Genomic DNA, 16,957 nt, shown 5'->3' on the forward strand with positions numbered 1-16,957 from the left:
TAGGTGTGGTGGCTTACACAAAATGTCCAGCTGAGGGATCCACGGTTCAAAGACAATGTTTTTGGGGGCCGCGATGTCTTTGGGAAATTTCTGCACATTTGCCTTCATTATTACCGTGTAAGGAAGCTCGGCCAAGGCATTGAGGAGGGCCTCCAATTTTCCTCTGGGCAATGATTCTATGACAACTACAGAACCCATGGTGAAGCAGATGACGCCGCGTTTATCTGCAGCCAGAACATCATCAAAGTGCTATAAAAAGACGCTGAAATAATTTAAAGACGGACGGTTTTTTGCGGACAACCTTGCTCAAGGGGCGTGGTTCGCCTACGTGCAGCCCACCAACTTCCACAACATTTGGCACTAGAGGTCTGGCATTATTCACACTAAAATGACTGTTAACCAGCTGCAAGCTGGTGTTGTAAGCAAGAACATCCAAATCGGGCATTTCGGGACCGAAGAATTCTTTGGCCAGCTTGTTTGAAGGTATGGTGCTATGCAGTCTGTACCTGAAGATGAACGAATTTTAACGAAACCCAAGGCATTTTAAGGAACTCCTAAAAGTGGCTCTTGATCGTTTGCTCATTTGGTGTGAGAGTTATGGTGAATTATCCAGGTGTTTCGAAAGCGCAGATTTAGGCGCGGAATCGGCAATCAGCAGAATTTTATTTCAAGAGATTTATGCTTTACCGCTAGTGTTTAGATCTGGTTTGAAATTAATGTCAAAAAAATTATTGGAGGAATTGAACCAATCTGGAATCATTCAGAAATATATCTGTTTGGAAAGCGATCAAGCAAACATGGAATAAATTGTGAAGAAAGTCAGAAAGTCGCAAATTAAAAATTTATTTGCATAAAAGCAACGTTGAACTGACAAAATAACAGTGTCTCTGTGTCTCGTTAACAAGATGTGAAAGAAGTTTAAAACGAAAAAAGGTGCACACCTTTGGATGCGCACTAAAACGCATCTAAAAGATTCCGGCGCACGGACTACACACTGTTATATTTACACGAACCGACCACAGTCTGCACACTATTATAATTGACGATCGGCCAAATGGCACCAGAATGAACTTGCGGGCGGCTCTGTGCGTGCGAGAGAGAACTGCGAGAGCTACTTGTCGTTATCTAACGTTCTCTGTCTTAAAATATCTTATACAGGGTGTCCCACCGGAACCGGCGCGATCGATATCCGACAAATTATAATTAGGAGAAATTTGAAAATTGGACAGTGTGTCAAAGTCATTGGGGGCAAGCGGTCTAAAATATTTTCAAAATGGCTAAACTTCCGGTTATACCGGAAGTAGGTAACAACTTGCTTATTTTAAATGGAACACCCTATATATTATTACATTTTTGAATTCTACTCCAAATTCTAAATATATTTCATATACAATATCCTGTAGCCAAGTCTAACCGTTTTTGAAACATTTGGAATTTTATGTAAAAAATGACAGTTGCAGCCACTCGAATAATTATTCATTTTTCCTATAAGGGAATTTGTCATACTTAATTTGAGTCGCGTTTATTGTTGCAAAGGACGTACTTTAATGGAATTTCGAAAACATTTTGAAAACTATTAATACAAAGTGTTAAAAAAAAGTAACTTTCAAAATCCAGTTGAAAAAACTGTCAAAATCAATTTTTTCAAATGGAAACTCCCATTTTTGATAATTTTGTCACATTCAGTATTAAAAATAAGTGTAAGTTTGTGTAACGATGTCTATTCCAAAAGTGTTTAGTTTTCGAAATATTGCCAATTTAATGTTTACATATGGCGGTTTTGCAGCATCTTCTTTTAAATCCTGTCACTCTTAGTTGTCATGACGAAAGTGGCCATTTTTAATGCAATCAAGTGCCAAAGGAATGCTGGCAGCTGTCAGATATCTTTTGAAAATTATTAATAATCATGCCAGGGCGCTTCAATTATACAAACGAAGATTATTTAATCTTATTTATTATTTATGAAGAATGTGATAAAGCTGTATCAAGAACATGTGACACATTTGCCATTCGATATCCACAAAAACAGAAGCCTTCTTGCTGTGCTGTTAAACAAATTATAGAACATTTCAAGAATTTTGAATACGTCTTAATATCAGTGATTGATATAATAATAATTAATGATACATAAACGGTTCTTGATATAACTTTATCACGTTCTCCATAAATAATAAATAAGTTTAAGTAATCTTCGTTTGTATAATTTAAGCGCCCGGGCATGATTATTAATTAATTTCATAAGGTAACTGACAGATGTCAGCATTCCTTTGGCATTTGATTGTATTAAAAATGACCACTTTCGTCATGGCAACTAAGAGTGACAGGATTTAAAAGAAGGTGCTGCAAAATAGCCATTTGTAAACATTAAATTGGCAATATTTCGAAAACTAAACACTTTTGGAATAGACATCGTTACACAAACTTACGCTTATTTTTAAAACTGAATCTGACAAAATTATCAAAAATGGGAGTTTCCATTTGAAAAAATTGATTTTGGGCGGTTTTCTCAACTGTGTTTTGAAACTTACTTTTTAACACTTTGCATCAATAGTTTTCAAAATGTTTTCGAAATTCCATTAAAGTAAGTCCTTTTCAACAATAAATGCGACTCAAATTAAGTATGACAAATTCCCTTATAGGAAAAATGAATAATTATTCGAGTGGTTGCCACTGTAATTTTTCACATAAAATTTCAAATATCTCAAAAACAGTTAGACTTAGGTATAGGTATTTGGAGTAGAATTAAAAATGTAATATATGTATAATAAAAAAAAAATGCAAAAAAACACCTCAAAGTCGAGCACTAAATTAAAAAATATTGGACCTGGTTGGCTACTTACAGCATTTTGGAACGAATCAACGTCCAGGTGTTCATCATGCGTCCAAAAAAGTCCTGTTTGGAAACCGATCCCATAAAGTAGGTGGGAATATAAGAGGGATTGTCTGGAAGGCCAAATCGATCCGCTGCCCATGGCAGGTTGGCACTGGAAGTCATGACAATAGTTGGCACTTTAAAGTGCCACGCCCATCCCAACATGCAGTCCGAGCCGAACAGTTCCGTCAACAGCAGGTCGTACTTTTTCCGGCTGGTTTTCAGTTGCTTCAATTGAGTGGCTTTAAAGCTGTCCTCACATATTTTGAAACCAGCTTCGTTGCTCATTAGTTTTGCGAATTCCACGCCTTTTTCGTCTCTGAGCACGTCGAAGGTCATGTTGTTGGTCAGTAATGGGGACGATCCTCTCAGGTCAATGTCGTGGTAGCTGCAATTTCCCAATCGGTCTCCATTGTTTATTTGATGTCGCCAAACTTACCCTTTGATAGGTTTTTCCAATGGAAAGTGACTGAACACATCCACATTATGTCCACGTTGGGCCAGCTCCTTTAGGAGCGCTCGGAACATCACAAAGTGACTTAAACCGGGAAGCGGAAACATTGCCAGGATATTTGCGGCCCCACATAACTCCAATGTAATCAGGATAAGCGGCAAACCTCGTAGCAACATTGTTCAATAACTACTGCTTTGGCTGGTTGGACGTACAGAACACAGAATCATTAATAATGATGCGTGCTTGATAATGGCCAATGATTAGATATTTGGTAATGCTTGGTTTTGTGCCCGAGCTTGGTTTATACATACATATAATCTATTCGAGTTTAATTGCCATTGGAGTGGGCATTTTATGTCAATTTTGTGGCAATTATGGATCAAATGGGACGAAAGTAACCAAGTTTTGGAGTGAAGTTTATCATATAAATTTGTTGCAAGTGCTTAGGCTTATTTAAACGAAATTCTCAGTTTTTTTCTGATTGATGCAAATGAAACATAGTTTTATGCTAGGTTGAGGTTCATCTGGAACATTTGTATTATCGCTGTTAAACATATTCTACGTTCATTTGAAAATCCTACGTTAAGAAAACGATAATTCTCCAGAGGACCACCCAAGCTGTTTTATTATAAATTGATAATGATTACATTCTTATCATTTTCTCTTTCGGTCGCAATAGTTTTAGCCCAATGAATGTAAACAGTTCGCTAAGCCCACGCTGCTTGAAATGGTTCTAATGGCGGTTACTTTATTTAAAGTAATTATCGTTAATTGCATGATTCAACACATAAAGATAAATTATGATAATTCGAGCTCTGTCTATTTATTGGGGTTTCACTTTCAATAATGCGTTTTAAATGGATTAAGTGGTTGATCTGACTCAGAAGATCTTTTCTGTTTGCGACGTACAATATGAGAAGGGATAGTAAAGGTGGGCCAATTTATCTTCCTTCCTCAACTCGGTTTGATTTTGCTACATTTGAAAAAACGAGCCAACAAATTTTGCTTGACCTCAGAAAGGCCGTTGACTGCAACTCTCGTAAATTCCGGCACTCTTCACAAAAATAGAGTTTTAAATAATAATCAAGTTGAGCTACTGTTTGTCTTAGATTGAGTTTACTGATCTGAATTTCCACTCTTTTGCTTCTGTCCATGACTTTCAATTTAATAAATTCCCAACTGTCATAAGCTAACCCCGTTAAGCACCTAGACGAACAGTCTAGATCTGGATCGATTTAAATTAATAAAGCGATTTGAATGCTTTAGTTAGGAAAGTCAAAAAAGTGGTCCCATGTAGGTGCTTAATGGGCTAAACTGATGAACTTTGCCAACTTATGCCAACGTTTCAGTGGTGGATGGAGTAATAAATAAAATCGGGAATGGTCTTGAAAGTTTCGCAAAGAAAGCGGAAGGCCACCAAAGCATCTGAAGGGCACAAGTTTGCTGCTTGTGACAGGGGGGCGGCAAAAGTCGGAAGGAAAAAAAATGGATGGGATTCAATTTGTTTCTCAGAAATTAATGGCGGGATCCATGTCAAAGGGATGTGCGTGAATAGATTGAAAACCGAAAACAAACAAGCGAAATAATTAAGCGAAAAATGCCCATTTGAATCAGTCTGAACGCTCAAAGCGCAGTTTTTCCATTACTCGCTGCAGATTGGTGCATATTATTTTGTCCGGCACAATGGAAAACCGACTGCTTAAATCCACCCCCCCGATTTTCATTCACTGCTGCCCTTTTATGCTCGGAATGGGATAAGAATATAAAGCCTGCAGAAATCCTGTCTCAGTCATTTTACCGGCATTGTCTGCAGCTTTGACAATCGAAGCTTCTTAAGATGCGCCCTTTAAAGCCATTTTTCCTTCCTCGTCTATGAACGTTGAGATGGTTTAGACCATCGGTAAATGAATAAATAAATATGCTATTGGATAAGCGGTTAAAACCGTCGGGACTTTGCCGATTGTTTTGCATTTGCCAGCAGAAGACTCTTTTACAGAACATTTTGTCATTTTTGAACCGGATTCATAGACATAGTGATATCACAAACCGGAAATGCGTGCACGCATATTTAGTCAGTGCACTTTCATCAGTCGGTTCGGGTAATTTTGATGCCGCAAATTGCGCGAATAGCGGAAATTTCAAACGCTGTTGAACTCGCAGCTGCAAAATGTTCTTTGCTCACTTTACCAGGAGAAACAGCAAGCAAAAGTGTTGGTCCAAATACCAATTTGTCAACTACAAATGCTCTTACTAAAAGCAAATGGCCTGATTTTAATCAAATTTTCAAAAGTGAGCTGACGGATCTAACAAACTTCCAGACGATCGCTCCAGCTCGGGCAAATGTATTTCAAATTCATAACGAAATTGAGCCATTCTGGTCACTATAGTAAAATCGAAATCAGGAAATTGTGCCCCGATTTCTCAAATAGTCCCTTCTATCGTAAAGCCGGAAATCGATCGAATAAATAAATCATCGAAAACGACGTCCAAGCCAGGCCTAACGGTCGACTCGAGTCTTCAGGACAGCGTCTTCAGCCATTACTGTTATATTGTAGGGATTGCGCGAAGTCTTATTTGCATAAGCATGAGGAACTGCTGCAAAGGACATTTGCCACATTTTAACCAGACGTCGACTTAAATCCATGGAATTTTTCCTGCGGACCTGCAAATGCCTCAAACTATTCGGGAAATTTAGGGCGGCTTTGCGTGTTTTTACTGTACTTGGAATCCTTGCAAAATTTCTGGTGGAATTATTAATTTCGCACTAAGGCTTAAGCGAAGGGGTTGCTTTAAAAATGCATGTTTCCTAAAAGCCACTTAACTCGCCTTCGGAAGCTTACACACTAAATTTTCAGTTATCTTTAGACTGTCGTGTAAATAGGCGAGCTTTATTAGAATAACTCATATCATAAATTATCTGTTCAATATTCCATCGATTTTTGTAGATTGTTCTAAGCACTTTGGATTTTTAACGGTTCAAATTAAATTAATGAATTCTACAGGGTGGTTCAAGGAAATAGGAAAAGTTTATCAGGGTGGACCACAAAGTTTCAAGGCAAATTTGCAAAATCAAACCCATCCGATAGACTCAATTTTTTAAATATGGAGACGTTTCAAGGAACTGAGCACAGAACTTTCTTTCATTGCTGTACTGCTAAAGTCAATGAGAGGTAACGATTAAAAATAAATATGCATGCCGAAAAAATTCCTGGAAAACTAAAGCATCTGAAGGAATTTTTTGGCAAAATAGAATCTTAGCAAAACATAGAAAGAATTAAACAGTTAAACTGTTTAAAAGTCCACAGTTTCATTGCTCAGAATCCAATTCATCGAAATGTTGATAAAATCGAATCGGTGCTAGTCGATCAGTTACCACACCATACAATCATATCGAAATCGAATCAACTAGCGGATTAAAAATGCGGAAGTGACAATGACCGGTTGATTGGTCAGGTATGCATTGCGGTTATTAAATCACCATTTTTCATGCTGCAGGATTAGTCTTTCCGCGACTTCCGTTTTAATGCCTGCTGAGCAAGTCGATCTAAGTCACTGCTGAGATTGTTTCGCATTCTAGCATGTCTCAACGCGTTCTGTTGTGTCTAACTGTGTGAGTTAAGTGAGCCAATTGGCTTTATCGATCTGTGAGAAAAATGGAGAATTGTTATGACCTGGTTGCAGGCGGCAAAGAAATGTGCAGAGTTTTAGTAAGTGTTTGAAAAGTGATAGTGGGTTGACACTTTGAAGGAATCAACTGCAGTAGATATGATTTAAAAATTATCGCAGTGTTCAAAATCAACAATTTTTTTAATTTCCCCGGTTTTACCACTGCCACTCTGTACATTGCCATCCAAGTGAGACAAAATTCATCATTCAAGTGATCGAGAACAAATAACTTGAGTTATCGCCTTGTCTTATCAGACACTGTCTTGGTATTAATATTTACTCATATACCAGCACTGTTCAATTTCTACAACATGCAAAAATTCGACTTTGTCTAAGTAAGAAAGTTTTTTCCACAAACTTGCCACTGACCCTCGTATATCGGCTCCGCTGGACAAGGACTGATTGGTTTCCATGGCAATCGCTAAGGTTCACTCGCTCCTGCTCACAGCGACGCACGCCCCCAATTCATTCGCATTGTTACCAGGCCTGTTGAAAAAGATGCCTGATTTTTCTAAATGTTTCAGTGTTTTAAATGATGGTTAAAAATAATAACTGGCCAAATAAAATCTGATCACTTTTCAATTCACACTCGTATCGTGAGAACTGAAAGAATTTGCATGAAATTGTTTCTTATCGCAAGTTTGCGGTCCTCTTATCGCATCTACTGCCACACTATTGTCGTCTCGGTTTCTTCCAAGTGTTCTCTCCTCTTCTAAACTTTTGCCGATAATAAACAATCACACACATCTGAAAGCAATCAAGGTCCAGTCGGTCGGTTTACGTTTATTAATTCGCCGGGTACCTTTCGACAATGGCCTTAAATGGTTCTTGAACGCTGAGTGGTCATTGAGTGAGTGAATTTTAAATGTTCGAATTGCAAGCATGATGACAAAGTTGGATTTATTCGGACCTAAAGCGGTTGCTGTGTTTTATAGGTAAATGTGTTTTGGAATCCTGCAACGATTCTTTATAGGAGAAAAACTGTTAATATTTTTCAGTTTTTAGTCGGTTTAGCAGCTCAATTTTATTGGCTTCAATGTACCTGATCGTTTAATATCTGGGATTTTCCAGCCTTGGCTTTGCAATCAAGTTTCAATCTGTGATTCTCCAGGAATTGGATGAACAGAAAATTCGTAATCGATTATACAATTGAAGATGTGCGCACATAGTTTATCTTCAAGTCTATGAACAAACTATTAATTGCGAATAAATAAGACAGTCTTCATAGGGAAATGTGTACTTGAAATTCAATAATCCAATGATTAAAAGCTCACTTGTCAAGGCTACTTTATAATAAACATTTCCAAAGTCTGGTGACCCACATTTTGGCATTTTTATGACAATATTTAGGATTTCCGAAAAGTTAAATAAATGTGACAAAACCGGGTTTTATACACTTGTCGAACGACTAATTTATTGCATCGAATGGCAGGCAATTATAAATAAGCATTTGCGCTTGACAATCAATCAAAACTTTTTCTATTATTAAATATATAATAAATTCCTTATCTTTATTAAAATTCCGTTTAGAAATTAAGCTAATCTTAGAAGTTCACTAGTATCTACAACATTTTTCTAAAACTAGTTAAACCTAAAAACCGACTACAAGACATAATTTTTCATCTGAAAACTAATAAATTTGAAACTTTCTTTTTGCGTTGGCATTTTTCCGCGGTAACTTGTGGACGCAAAACAGGCACGTTCTACTAAAATCTACATAAAATACATAAGAAAATTACTTGTATTACATGATCAAACTATGTGGATTGAGATGGACATATATTAGTAAAATCGTTTTTTATGAAGCTCGTCATGGGTTTTGGTGCAAAAACCAAGAATAATATTTGTCTTCGCAAAACATCTGCTTATGAATTTTCCATTCTCTTCTACCGAGCCTATTGAATAAGTATCACTTAACACGCAATAAAATAAATGGTTTTACTGGCGAAACTGCCCCTAAACTATTTACAGGTTATTTATCTTCCACTCCATCACATATTACATATACAGCATGTCCTACAAATAATTGGCATATAACCAGATGTTGTCAGACTTGTCAAAAATGCGGTTTAACTGCTGTTTGTTTAAAAATAAGGATGAAAATTACAGCGTGTTGTAGGTATCCTTAATTTCATAACGGTTTTGTGTTTAACATTGTTAAACCACAGTTTCTAATTAAAATCGCATGTTTGCTGTGAATCCGGAAATACCAGGAAATCATACTGAAATGTTTCAAAGTGAATGACTTCTTTCGAAGACTTCCTCTTCTTTTAACTTGGTTTTTCTGTGGCTCCTCGTTCGAAAGAACTCGCAATCGCCTTTTTCAGCCCCTCATTTATACTATTCTCTATAATATTCTAGAAAATGATTCATAAAATTGAAAGTTCCAATCTGGGCCAGCAAAATTGACTATTTCACAGCTTTTTTTGCCTGATTTTTCCAAAAAAAGTTGTTTGTTGCAAGTGGTTTCCCTAGAAAAGCTGATTAACAATTTGGAAATTCGTCTCTGCTTGGACTGGCGCATATAAACTACCAACATTGTCACACGCACTTAACGAACAATGACTGTTTGTTTTGTTTGTACATTTTATCGTTTAAACCCGATTGAGTCAATGAAGCATTTCAAAGTTATGAAAGCGCAACAATGTGGATGCGTTAATGGCGTGTCGTCTATTATCATGAAAGCGATAACATGGGCATAATTGAAATCTGAAGGAAAAAAAAGAGACAGTGTTTGAGTAAAATCGTGCTCATTCTAGGTGGTGGTGCGTGCCAAGACACATCTAAGTAATTGATAATGATAATGTTCAAACTATCGTCGTTAAGTGAATCATTTAAATCCTGTTAGGGTTCAGTTTATGTGGACTCTCGGCAAGTTGCGGTCAGCCGTTTCGTCGAATAATTTTCGTAAAGTGCATCGGTCAAGACCGGTTTGAATCGAAACCAAAAGTGTCGCTCTCGAGTGTTTTCAATTGGTTTCAAACATTGTCATTGCGGTGTTTTCCCTAGAAGTAGGAGAAGTGAGTATTAGTCACGAGTGGAGGCTGGAACTGGTTCATATTTTGGTGTGAAACAAGCACTTTTATCGGTTTTAGTAGACTATTCTCGCCTGCATTTGATCATTGATTTGTTGGGGCTTTTGGCGTTTTCACTCTCACTTTCTTCAACGCAACAGGCAATCGGGGCGCTGGCGCATGTTGGAGTCTTAATCACCAGCCGATTAAAGCGTGTAATTGTTACAACTTTCTACATGCATTTTAATAAATTGAGATATAATTGGGTTTCTATTCAAGGTTAGTATTGCGGCGAAGCACCACCTAAGAATTTTATTCGCTACATTTTTGGCTATAAATGTGAGGATTTGGAGGATAATAGAGAGCTACTTATTTCCGCTTTCAAAGACATTTTGAAGCCATAAGCCAGTAATTTTCATACAATTTTCTACGTTTAATCACTTTGATGGTCCGTCACATCAAAATGAAATTCATGAAGGAGTAGTTGCAACTAAGAGCGTTTTCCCTAATTTTATCAATTTGAATTCACATATTCTCTATTGAATGTTTCTTTGCCCGTGAAACAGACATTCCACTCCGTCCAAAAGAATTGGCAATTTCTCGGTGCCGAATTCACATTAGGGACAATTTTGCGTAAATATTTCTGGCTATATAAACCCTTTCAGGATCGGATTGACCTTGGAAAACTGAAAGTTCTGGATCGTTTAAAGCGCCGAATCCTATTCGATTCCGTTTCGTAAAAGGCTGAAGAAAGCTGTGAATTTACCATCTTGAACGCACACCAGCAAATCTGCGCTTAAAAACCACATCGATAAACGAACAACCAGCTTTCTTTAATAGAAATATTTTCTGTTGCAGGTAAACAAGTAACATAAACAAAGCTTCTACTGCAACTGCGATCGCAATTTACCGCCGAGTTTCACGCGTGCCGTTACCCGCACCACTGAATAATTGAAATGGGCGATATTCCTCCGAGTCCCTCCAGTTTTAAAAATGCGCTCAGCTTCTTCAGCAACCTGGACCGGCCCTCCAACAGCCCTCTGATTCCTAGAAGGAACGCTAGCAATTTTGAGGTAAATCTGAGGCTGATCATCGACAGTCAGACTGTGAGTCGCACCAGCTACGATCTGAGCGCCTCCACGCCCGTTGAAATCCCGCAGTTCATTCCAAGGGCTCGATTGACCAGAAGACAGGATGATGCCGATAAGCGAATCAGTCGAAACATCCCAGCGCAGGACTACCAAAGACCCAGTCCGAGATCTAGTCAGGCTGTTCTCGGTTCTGCAAAGGAACCGGCGAAGTTCACGCCAGCAGTACCGCCCAAGGTTCCTCCCAGACCATTTGGAGCCTGTTGGGCTCTTGCGCAAAAACCCTCCCGAAATTCACCGGTTTCGACGGGGAAAACTCCCCAGCACGAACCCAGAGATCCAATAACACCGGACGTGGAAGCTAAACAAATTTTGGACGCGTTCAATAAGGAAATTACGCCGTTTAATAAGTTTGAGGTGCCGGTTAGTGCGTTGGATAGTGAATTTTTGACTCTTGCCAACTCCGCTTTGGACGGCAGCAGTGGAAAACAGCAGGAGCGTAGAAGTAGAAGCATTTATGGTTCGTCAGCCACCTTCAAAAGGTAGGCGGTTTTGCCGGAAATTTTTGCAATTTCTTTATTGGCAGGTATGACAGGTGTCAGTTTGATAGTCTCTCATGACATTTCTACGTTGACGTGCGTTTGAAAGTTGACTTTTGTGTCACATCAGTAGCTAGTTTGAGTATCAGTAGTAGGTTATGTTAGCAGTGTTGTCAGAAGCTACATTTCTGAGAAAAAAGTATTTTCTGGCATTTTTCTGCTATTCGTATACTGACAACATGGGCTATTTTAATGCAGTTATTGAATAGCCGGGCATGCATCTATGAATGGCTTTCTGTGACTGCATTATATTTAGCAATTCTAAACTGTCCCAAGCTTTTGTCAGTGACGTCATTATTTCAGACGCCATATTGAAATTTATTCATGTCCGAGATTGCTTGGAACCTTTTTGATTTGAAAGGATTAATTATTGTTGAATCAGATATTATTGTTCTAGCTCGGTTTCTGCTATTCCTATTTTTTCTTTTATTTGATTCTTACTATATTTTTATCTTCAGTTTCCTTATTAATTTGTCTCAATTGTGCAGTTCTTGGACTTAACTGTGAGGTTAAAGGATGTTAATTTCGCAATGGTAAACCTTCAGTCAAATGATGAAGAAAAACATGCGGAAGTCTTACTAGACTGAATTCAAACTTTTGAGATTGTCCGCTGCGATTTGGTGCGAACAATTATTCATAACACTTCATGCAAAATTGTCGCTAAGATGCATAATGATTGTGTTTTCTACAAAAGTTTGGGCATCTTTTCTAGCGTCGCCTATTGATTGAGGTTATTTAGCGCGTCGATAGTCAGATGGCCGATTATTTGTCTCTTTCGGGAACTCTGCGGTGCTGCCACGTATTTTCGGTTCATTTTGAGTTAGTTTGTTTGTGTTAACATAGTTGAAGTGATTTTGTCAATGAAACTAAAAAAATACACAAATAGCAAAAATTTATAACCTGAAAAGACCTAAATAGTCTAAACCGCCTCAAATTGAATGAATCTAAACGCTAGATATTCAAGGAAACCATTGCGCCTTGAACATTTTGCGCAGTTTGGCAAAACCGCTCGAAATTCAGAGGGTGTTTGTGAGTCTTTTTTGGTTTAATTTATGCACCATCCAGGAATTTTTTTCACTGGAACCGCTTAATTTAAACGTCTTTAAAGAATAACAAGAAAAAACAAAAAAGTCGGAAGAGCTCAAACGACTCGATCACCCAAAATTGAAATCAACACTTGGAAAAATTCACAGAAACTGCCAACACTCGCATAAGAAATAAAATCAACAAGTTAAAGAAGAAAAGTTGTGTTACAAAGACCAAGATTTTCGTTGCGTTAAATACAACAAAAACTGTGTCAATCTGAACTCATTTTGCGCGATTGATGTTTTAATCAGTGAATGATTCACAAAGGATTTATCGTCAAACATTCGCTTTATGCAGCCGACATTGCGATACTGGTCTGTGTCATCTTCAGCGTTTTTCTATCGTGCGATTATTCACGAAAGGTGGGATTCTGAATATCTACGTTGCTTTATTCATTTTGCGTATTCAGGTTTTATTTGGTTTTATCAATTCATCAACATCTCAATCTTTGGAAAGTGAAAAATATTGGGGATCGGCTATTTGTGGTCCTCAGAAAAAGCTTCTGCGTCCAAAGCTTTCGGACTCCGGTTCCGTTTTTTCTTGATTTTTTTCATGCACAGCACAACATGCCGATTCCAAAATATGTTTCAATTTTCAGAGTTTCATGAACGAATTCTTAGTAGAAACACGAACCTTTTCGAAACATGGTGTTGTTCTTTCGCGTTCTCATATTGTACCTAAAGTATGATTCATTTGGTCAGAATATGAGAATGAACAAACGTACTTTTGGCCGTTGGACCAAGAAAAAGTTTGAAGTGAATGAATCTTTGGAACGTACTCTACTTATAGTAGATAAAATCTTAATTCTGCGTCTTTGAATAAACAACCAAAAGATTGCAAAATACCTTCCATGTACCCTGTTTAAGTGATTAACTTGTAGTGGAATTCTTGAAATTTCTATCAATCGGGCAGATTTAATGCAACTGCACATGTTAAGAAGTGAAATGCGGCAAAATTGCCCGGTTACTTGCAGTAGCCATAGACAAATTATGGGTTTGCAAAACTAGGCTATGCAAATGATCAACATCGATCTGGTGAAGCAGCAAATGTGATATAATGAGCTGTTCATTTTGCAACTGCATAACGGAGCCTGGCTTTAAGTGATTCAAATCTATTCGCAATCGAGATGCATTTGCTTGCCTGTAAGACTAAGAGCATGGCTTCGAAATGCGCATTCAAGTGCTTAAAGGTCACTGTCGTAAAACATCCTCTATATTCGAAGAATTAGTTAGAATGATTCATGACCAACATATTTCAACTGTTTAGTTCTGCGTCCTTATTGTATGGGTTTTACATGTTTTCTTCTGTTTCCTGTTCTGTTTTCACAAGTTTCTTAATGTCTGGTTTTACTAAGTAAGTATCTATGTTTTTAAAATTTATCGAAATTTGTTAGAAGCCAGCAGAGGGTTTTTGTTACTTGCCGCTTAAGGCTGGTTGTTTGAAATTCCAAGTGACTTTATAATTGCTGAAAATTTATTTGCGGCCAGTAAGACGTAGTCCCGCCCACTTTAGGGCAATTTTCGACCTCGTTCTACCACACGGCTGCGTTATTCTGCCTTGTTGCACTCATATATTTGCCGAAATAAAAATACCCTTAAGAGGCCCCGGTGAAGACAATATTCAATGAGCATTCTATAAAGAAAATCAAACTTATTTCTGGTAAACGTGCAGGATGGTCTCTTAATAGATGGTTTGGCTGCAAGGCGTTTGAGTTCAATCTACAAAGTAATCACGTTAGTACAATCACTCGGGTACATTGAACTGTAATAATTTAAATGGAAGCACTAATTTCAAAGCAAACGCCACTTGGAAGTGTATGAATCCCAGTGCTCTCAGCAATTAACGTTCAATTTTCGTTTTCGTCAGTCGCATTTATGAAAATTAGCTGAGCCTGGGACAGTTTGCCGCGAAAGAGGAAAAGTTTGGCCCATAATCCATAACGAATTTATACAACTCGGTAATATAAAAAGTAATTTTCGGCCCAATTCCGGATCGCGTCAGCTCCGTGGGGAATGAGGGCAAAAAAGAAACTAATCCCAGAAATAATTTAGCCGAACGTCAACAACAGACAGTGCTGGATGTCGAGTGTTTGTTCCAGTTAACACAATCAAAACTTTACAACCGGAGGAGGGTCGTTTAGACGTTTCTCTACCAGTTCGTGACATTATTTCACTTCTCGAGGGTGCAATAGAAACGCCTAATCTACATAGGAGTTTAAAGTCATAAATAAAATGTGGAAAAAACAGGCAACTTCCAGAACGGCTTTGGCCGTTGAAGGCATCATAAATATTGCTGCATTTAATAAAACTGCTTGCTTGAATGGTAGAACGGCCTGTGAATTATGTGACGTGTTTTGCATATTGGCTTAAAAGATCAAGTTCATGACTGAGGCTTCGGTACTCCAGATTATATGGTTGGCCCATGCTTCATTATGTTTGTTTTATGCGGAAAAGTTGTAAAAAATAAGCGGTTTTCCAAGTGCCATCGTGAACTGTTTTCTCGATTTTCTGTCAATGCTGTTGCATGTGAATCACTTTGGATACTAATACTTCATGGTATTATTTTTGCTTTAGTTATGTGAAAAATTCCACTTAAAGTCACTCTCTGGTCGAAAAGAAGCTTGGTAAACATGTGCCTTTTCCGGACTTCCCCCAACTTCCCCAGTTAAACAAAAAGACGACGGTCCATCAGCACCATTTTCGCCACTTATCTTTTGTAGCAACACCTGCTGCTTTCTCCTGTTTTTGCTTATAGAACTCGGCCAACTATGTTTTATTCCGCAAACAGAGATGTTCCTTAACGTTGAAGCGTCGCTCGCACTAAAATTGAGACGATTTTCCGCCATTAGTCCCTCTAATGATCCTTACACCTTATTCGCCAATCGACAGCCCTTTGTTGCTGAGCTTCATTTGTTCCTCGCACCACGACGTTTAAGGGATGACGATTAAATGGTTGTTTTATTCAAGTTTACCCCGTTGATGGCTTAATACTCGGAAATGGCGCGCTTGCACATAAAAAATAATTGCCCCCAAATATGCAATCTAGACTGCTGGGGACGGAGAAAAAAACGACTCCACTAAGTCTTCTTGGCAGCCACTCGCATAAAGAAACCAGAGAAAGACGTATATTATCTCTTTTATACCTCGCGCCGTTTAGAAAGGGCTTTGAAGAATTTAATATAGCCACGGTGTATGTTTTATAGAGCGATATTTTTTGCGAAACAATGCGGTTCCCTGGCGCGTTTGGATACGGGTTTTCTTCGTCAACAAACAGGGCTTAGGTTTGGAGTGTCGGGAATTTTTCGGCAGAGAAAATATGAAAACTTCTGACTGGTATGGGAGGCCAAAAAAGAGTTTTGATGTTTGTTTTTTGGGATTATTGCTTAGTTTGTGGTTTTAGGGGCTCACTGTGTGCATCTGTAGAGTGCTTAATAGGCATTCAAAAATCGTTGAAATTGTATAAGTTTTCGATTATTTGAGATCTGAAGAGTTTAATGTACAGTGCGTCGTAAATTTAACGCATAGCTTAAAAGTTTCTTTGATCTTTCCTCAAAACACCGACAGACGATCCATTTTCTGTCGGTGTTTTGCCACAAGGTCTAGACGCACCATAAGGTATTCTTGTGCTCACGCTTTAAGAAATTGTTTTCTGTTTTGTTTTTTTTTTATGGAGTTACTTGCCTACAAAATATAATAAATCGAAGTTGACAGCTTTAAGCTTGCGCTTGCACACTTGTACTTAAGAATTTAATAAATTTCCTGCGGAAAATGTGACAGGTCATAAAAAAATTATTACTTCTCGAACGGCTCAAGGTAAACAGACGATTAAAGATTGAAATTCTGTAATGTGTGTATGAAGTATGCTTTTTTCTGTCTGACCTACCCGATATGACGGATTCTACTTAAACTCCCCGTTCTAGAGATGGTCGGTATTTAACGTAACCGCTAAAATAACAGTGTTCCAAACGTGTAACCTGAAGCCGTAGTTACAGCTAGCCGATGTAACCGGTTTTTTTTGGAACCGTCTCATAAAACAGAAACCAGTTCTCCAGGAACCATAGTTGTTCAGATCATCATCATTCTGCATTTTTAATGAAAAATTTAAAAAGTAACATGTTCCTTTTGAAACCGCATTTTGAAACCTATTACCAAGGTGAAACTGGAACGTTGTAACCCGTT

General features: G+C 38.0%; 2 protein-coding genes across 6 annotated transcripts in view; one reads left to right on the forward strand and one right to left on the reverse strand.

Moving 5' to 3' along the window:
• LOC109538474 (UDP-glucosyltransferase 2) overlaps positions 1-3,622 on the reverse strand; it is a gene marked incomplete in the record, with an annotated part of 5,206 nt that extends 1,584 nt beyond the window's left edge. The window contains 4 exon segments of the mRNA XM_048670478.1: positions 18-249; positions 302-506; positions 2,841-3,260; positions 3,312-3,622. Coding sequence (XP_048526435.1) covers positions 18-249; positions 302-506; positions 2,841-3,260; positions 3,312-3,502 — 1,048 coding nt within the window.
• Positions 1-16,957, forward strand: part of LOC109538483 (protein sprint) — a 130,383-nt gene that overhangs the window by 15,368 nt on the left and 98,058 nt on the right. Inside the window, exons 1-2 of one of the 5 annotated variants that reach the window (XM_048670469.1) lie at positions 7,716-7,927; positions 10,865-11,636. The exons of 2 other annotated variants lie outside the window; for them this stretch is intronic. In XM_048670469.1, coding sequence (XP_048526426.1) covers positions 10,963-11,636 — 674 coding nt within the window. In that variant the 5' untranslated portion in view covers positions 7,716-7,927; positions 10,865-10,962. Of the gene's footprint in view, positions 1-7,715; positions 7,928-10,864; positions 11,637-16,957 lie in introns of those variants that run through there. 2 more of the 5 variants (XM_048670471.1, XM_048670477.1) reach the window with 2 other exon arrangements.

The sequence above is a fragment of the Dendroctonus ponderosae genome, unplaced genomic scaffold (genome assembly GCF_020466585.1).
Source record: "Dendroctonus ponderosae isolate FM_Combo_2020 unplaced genomic scaffold, Dpon_F_20191213v2 Dpon_F_20191213_1, whole genome shotgun sequence".
Taxonomy (NCBI): domain Eukaryota; kingdom Metazoa; phylum Arthropoda; class Insecta; order Coleoptera; family Curculionidae; genus Dendroctonus; species Dendroctonus ponderosae.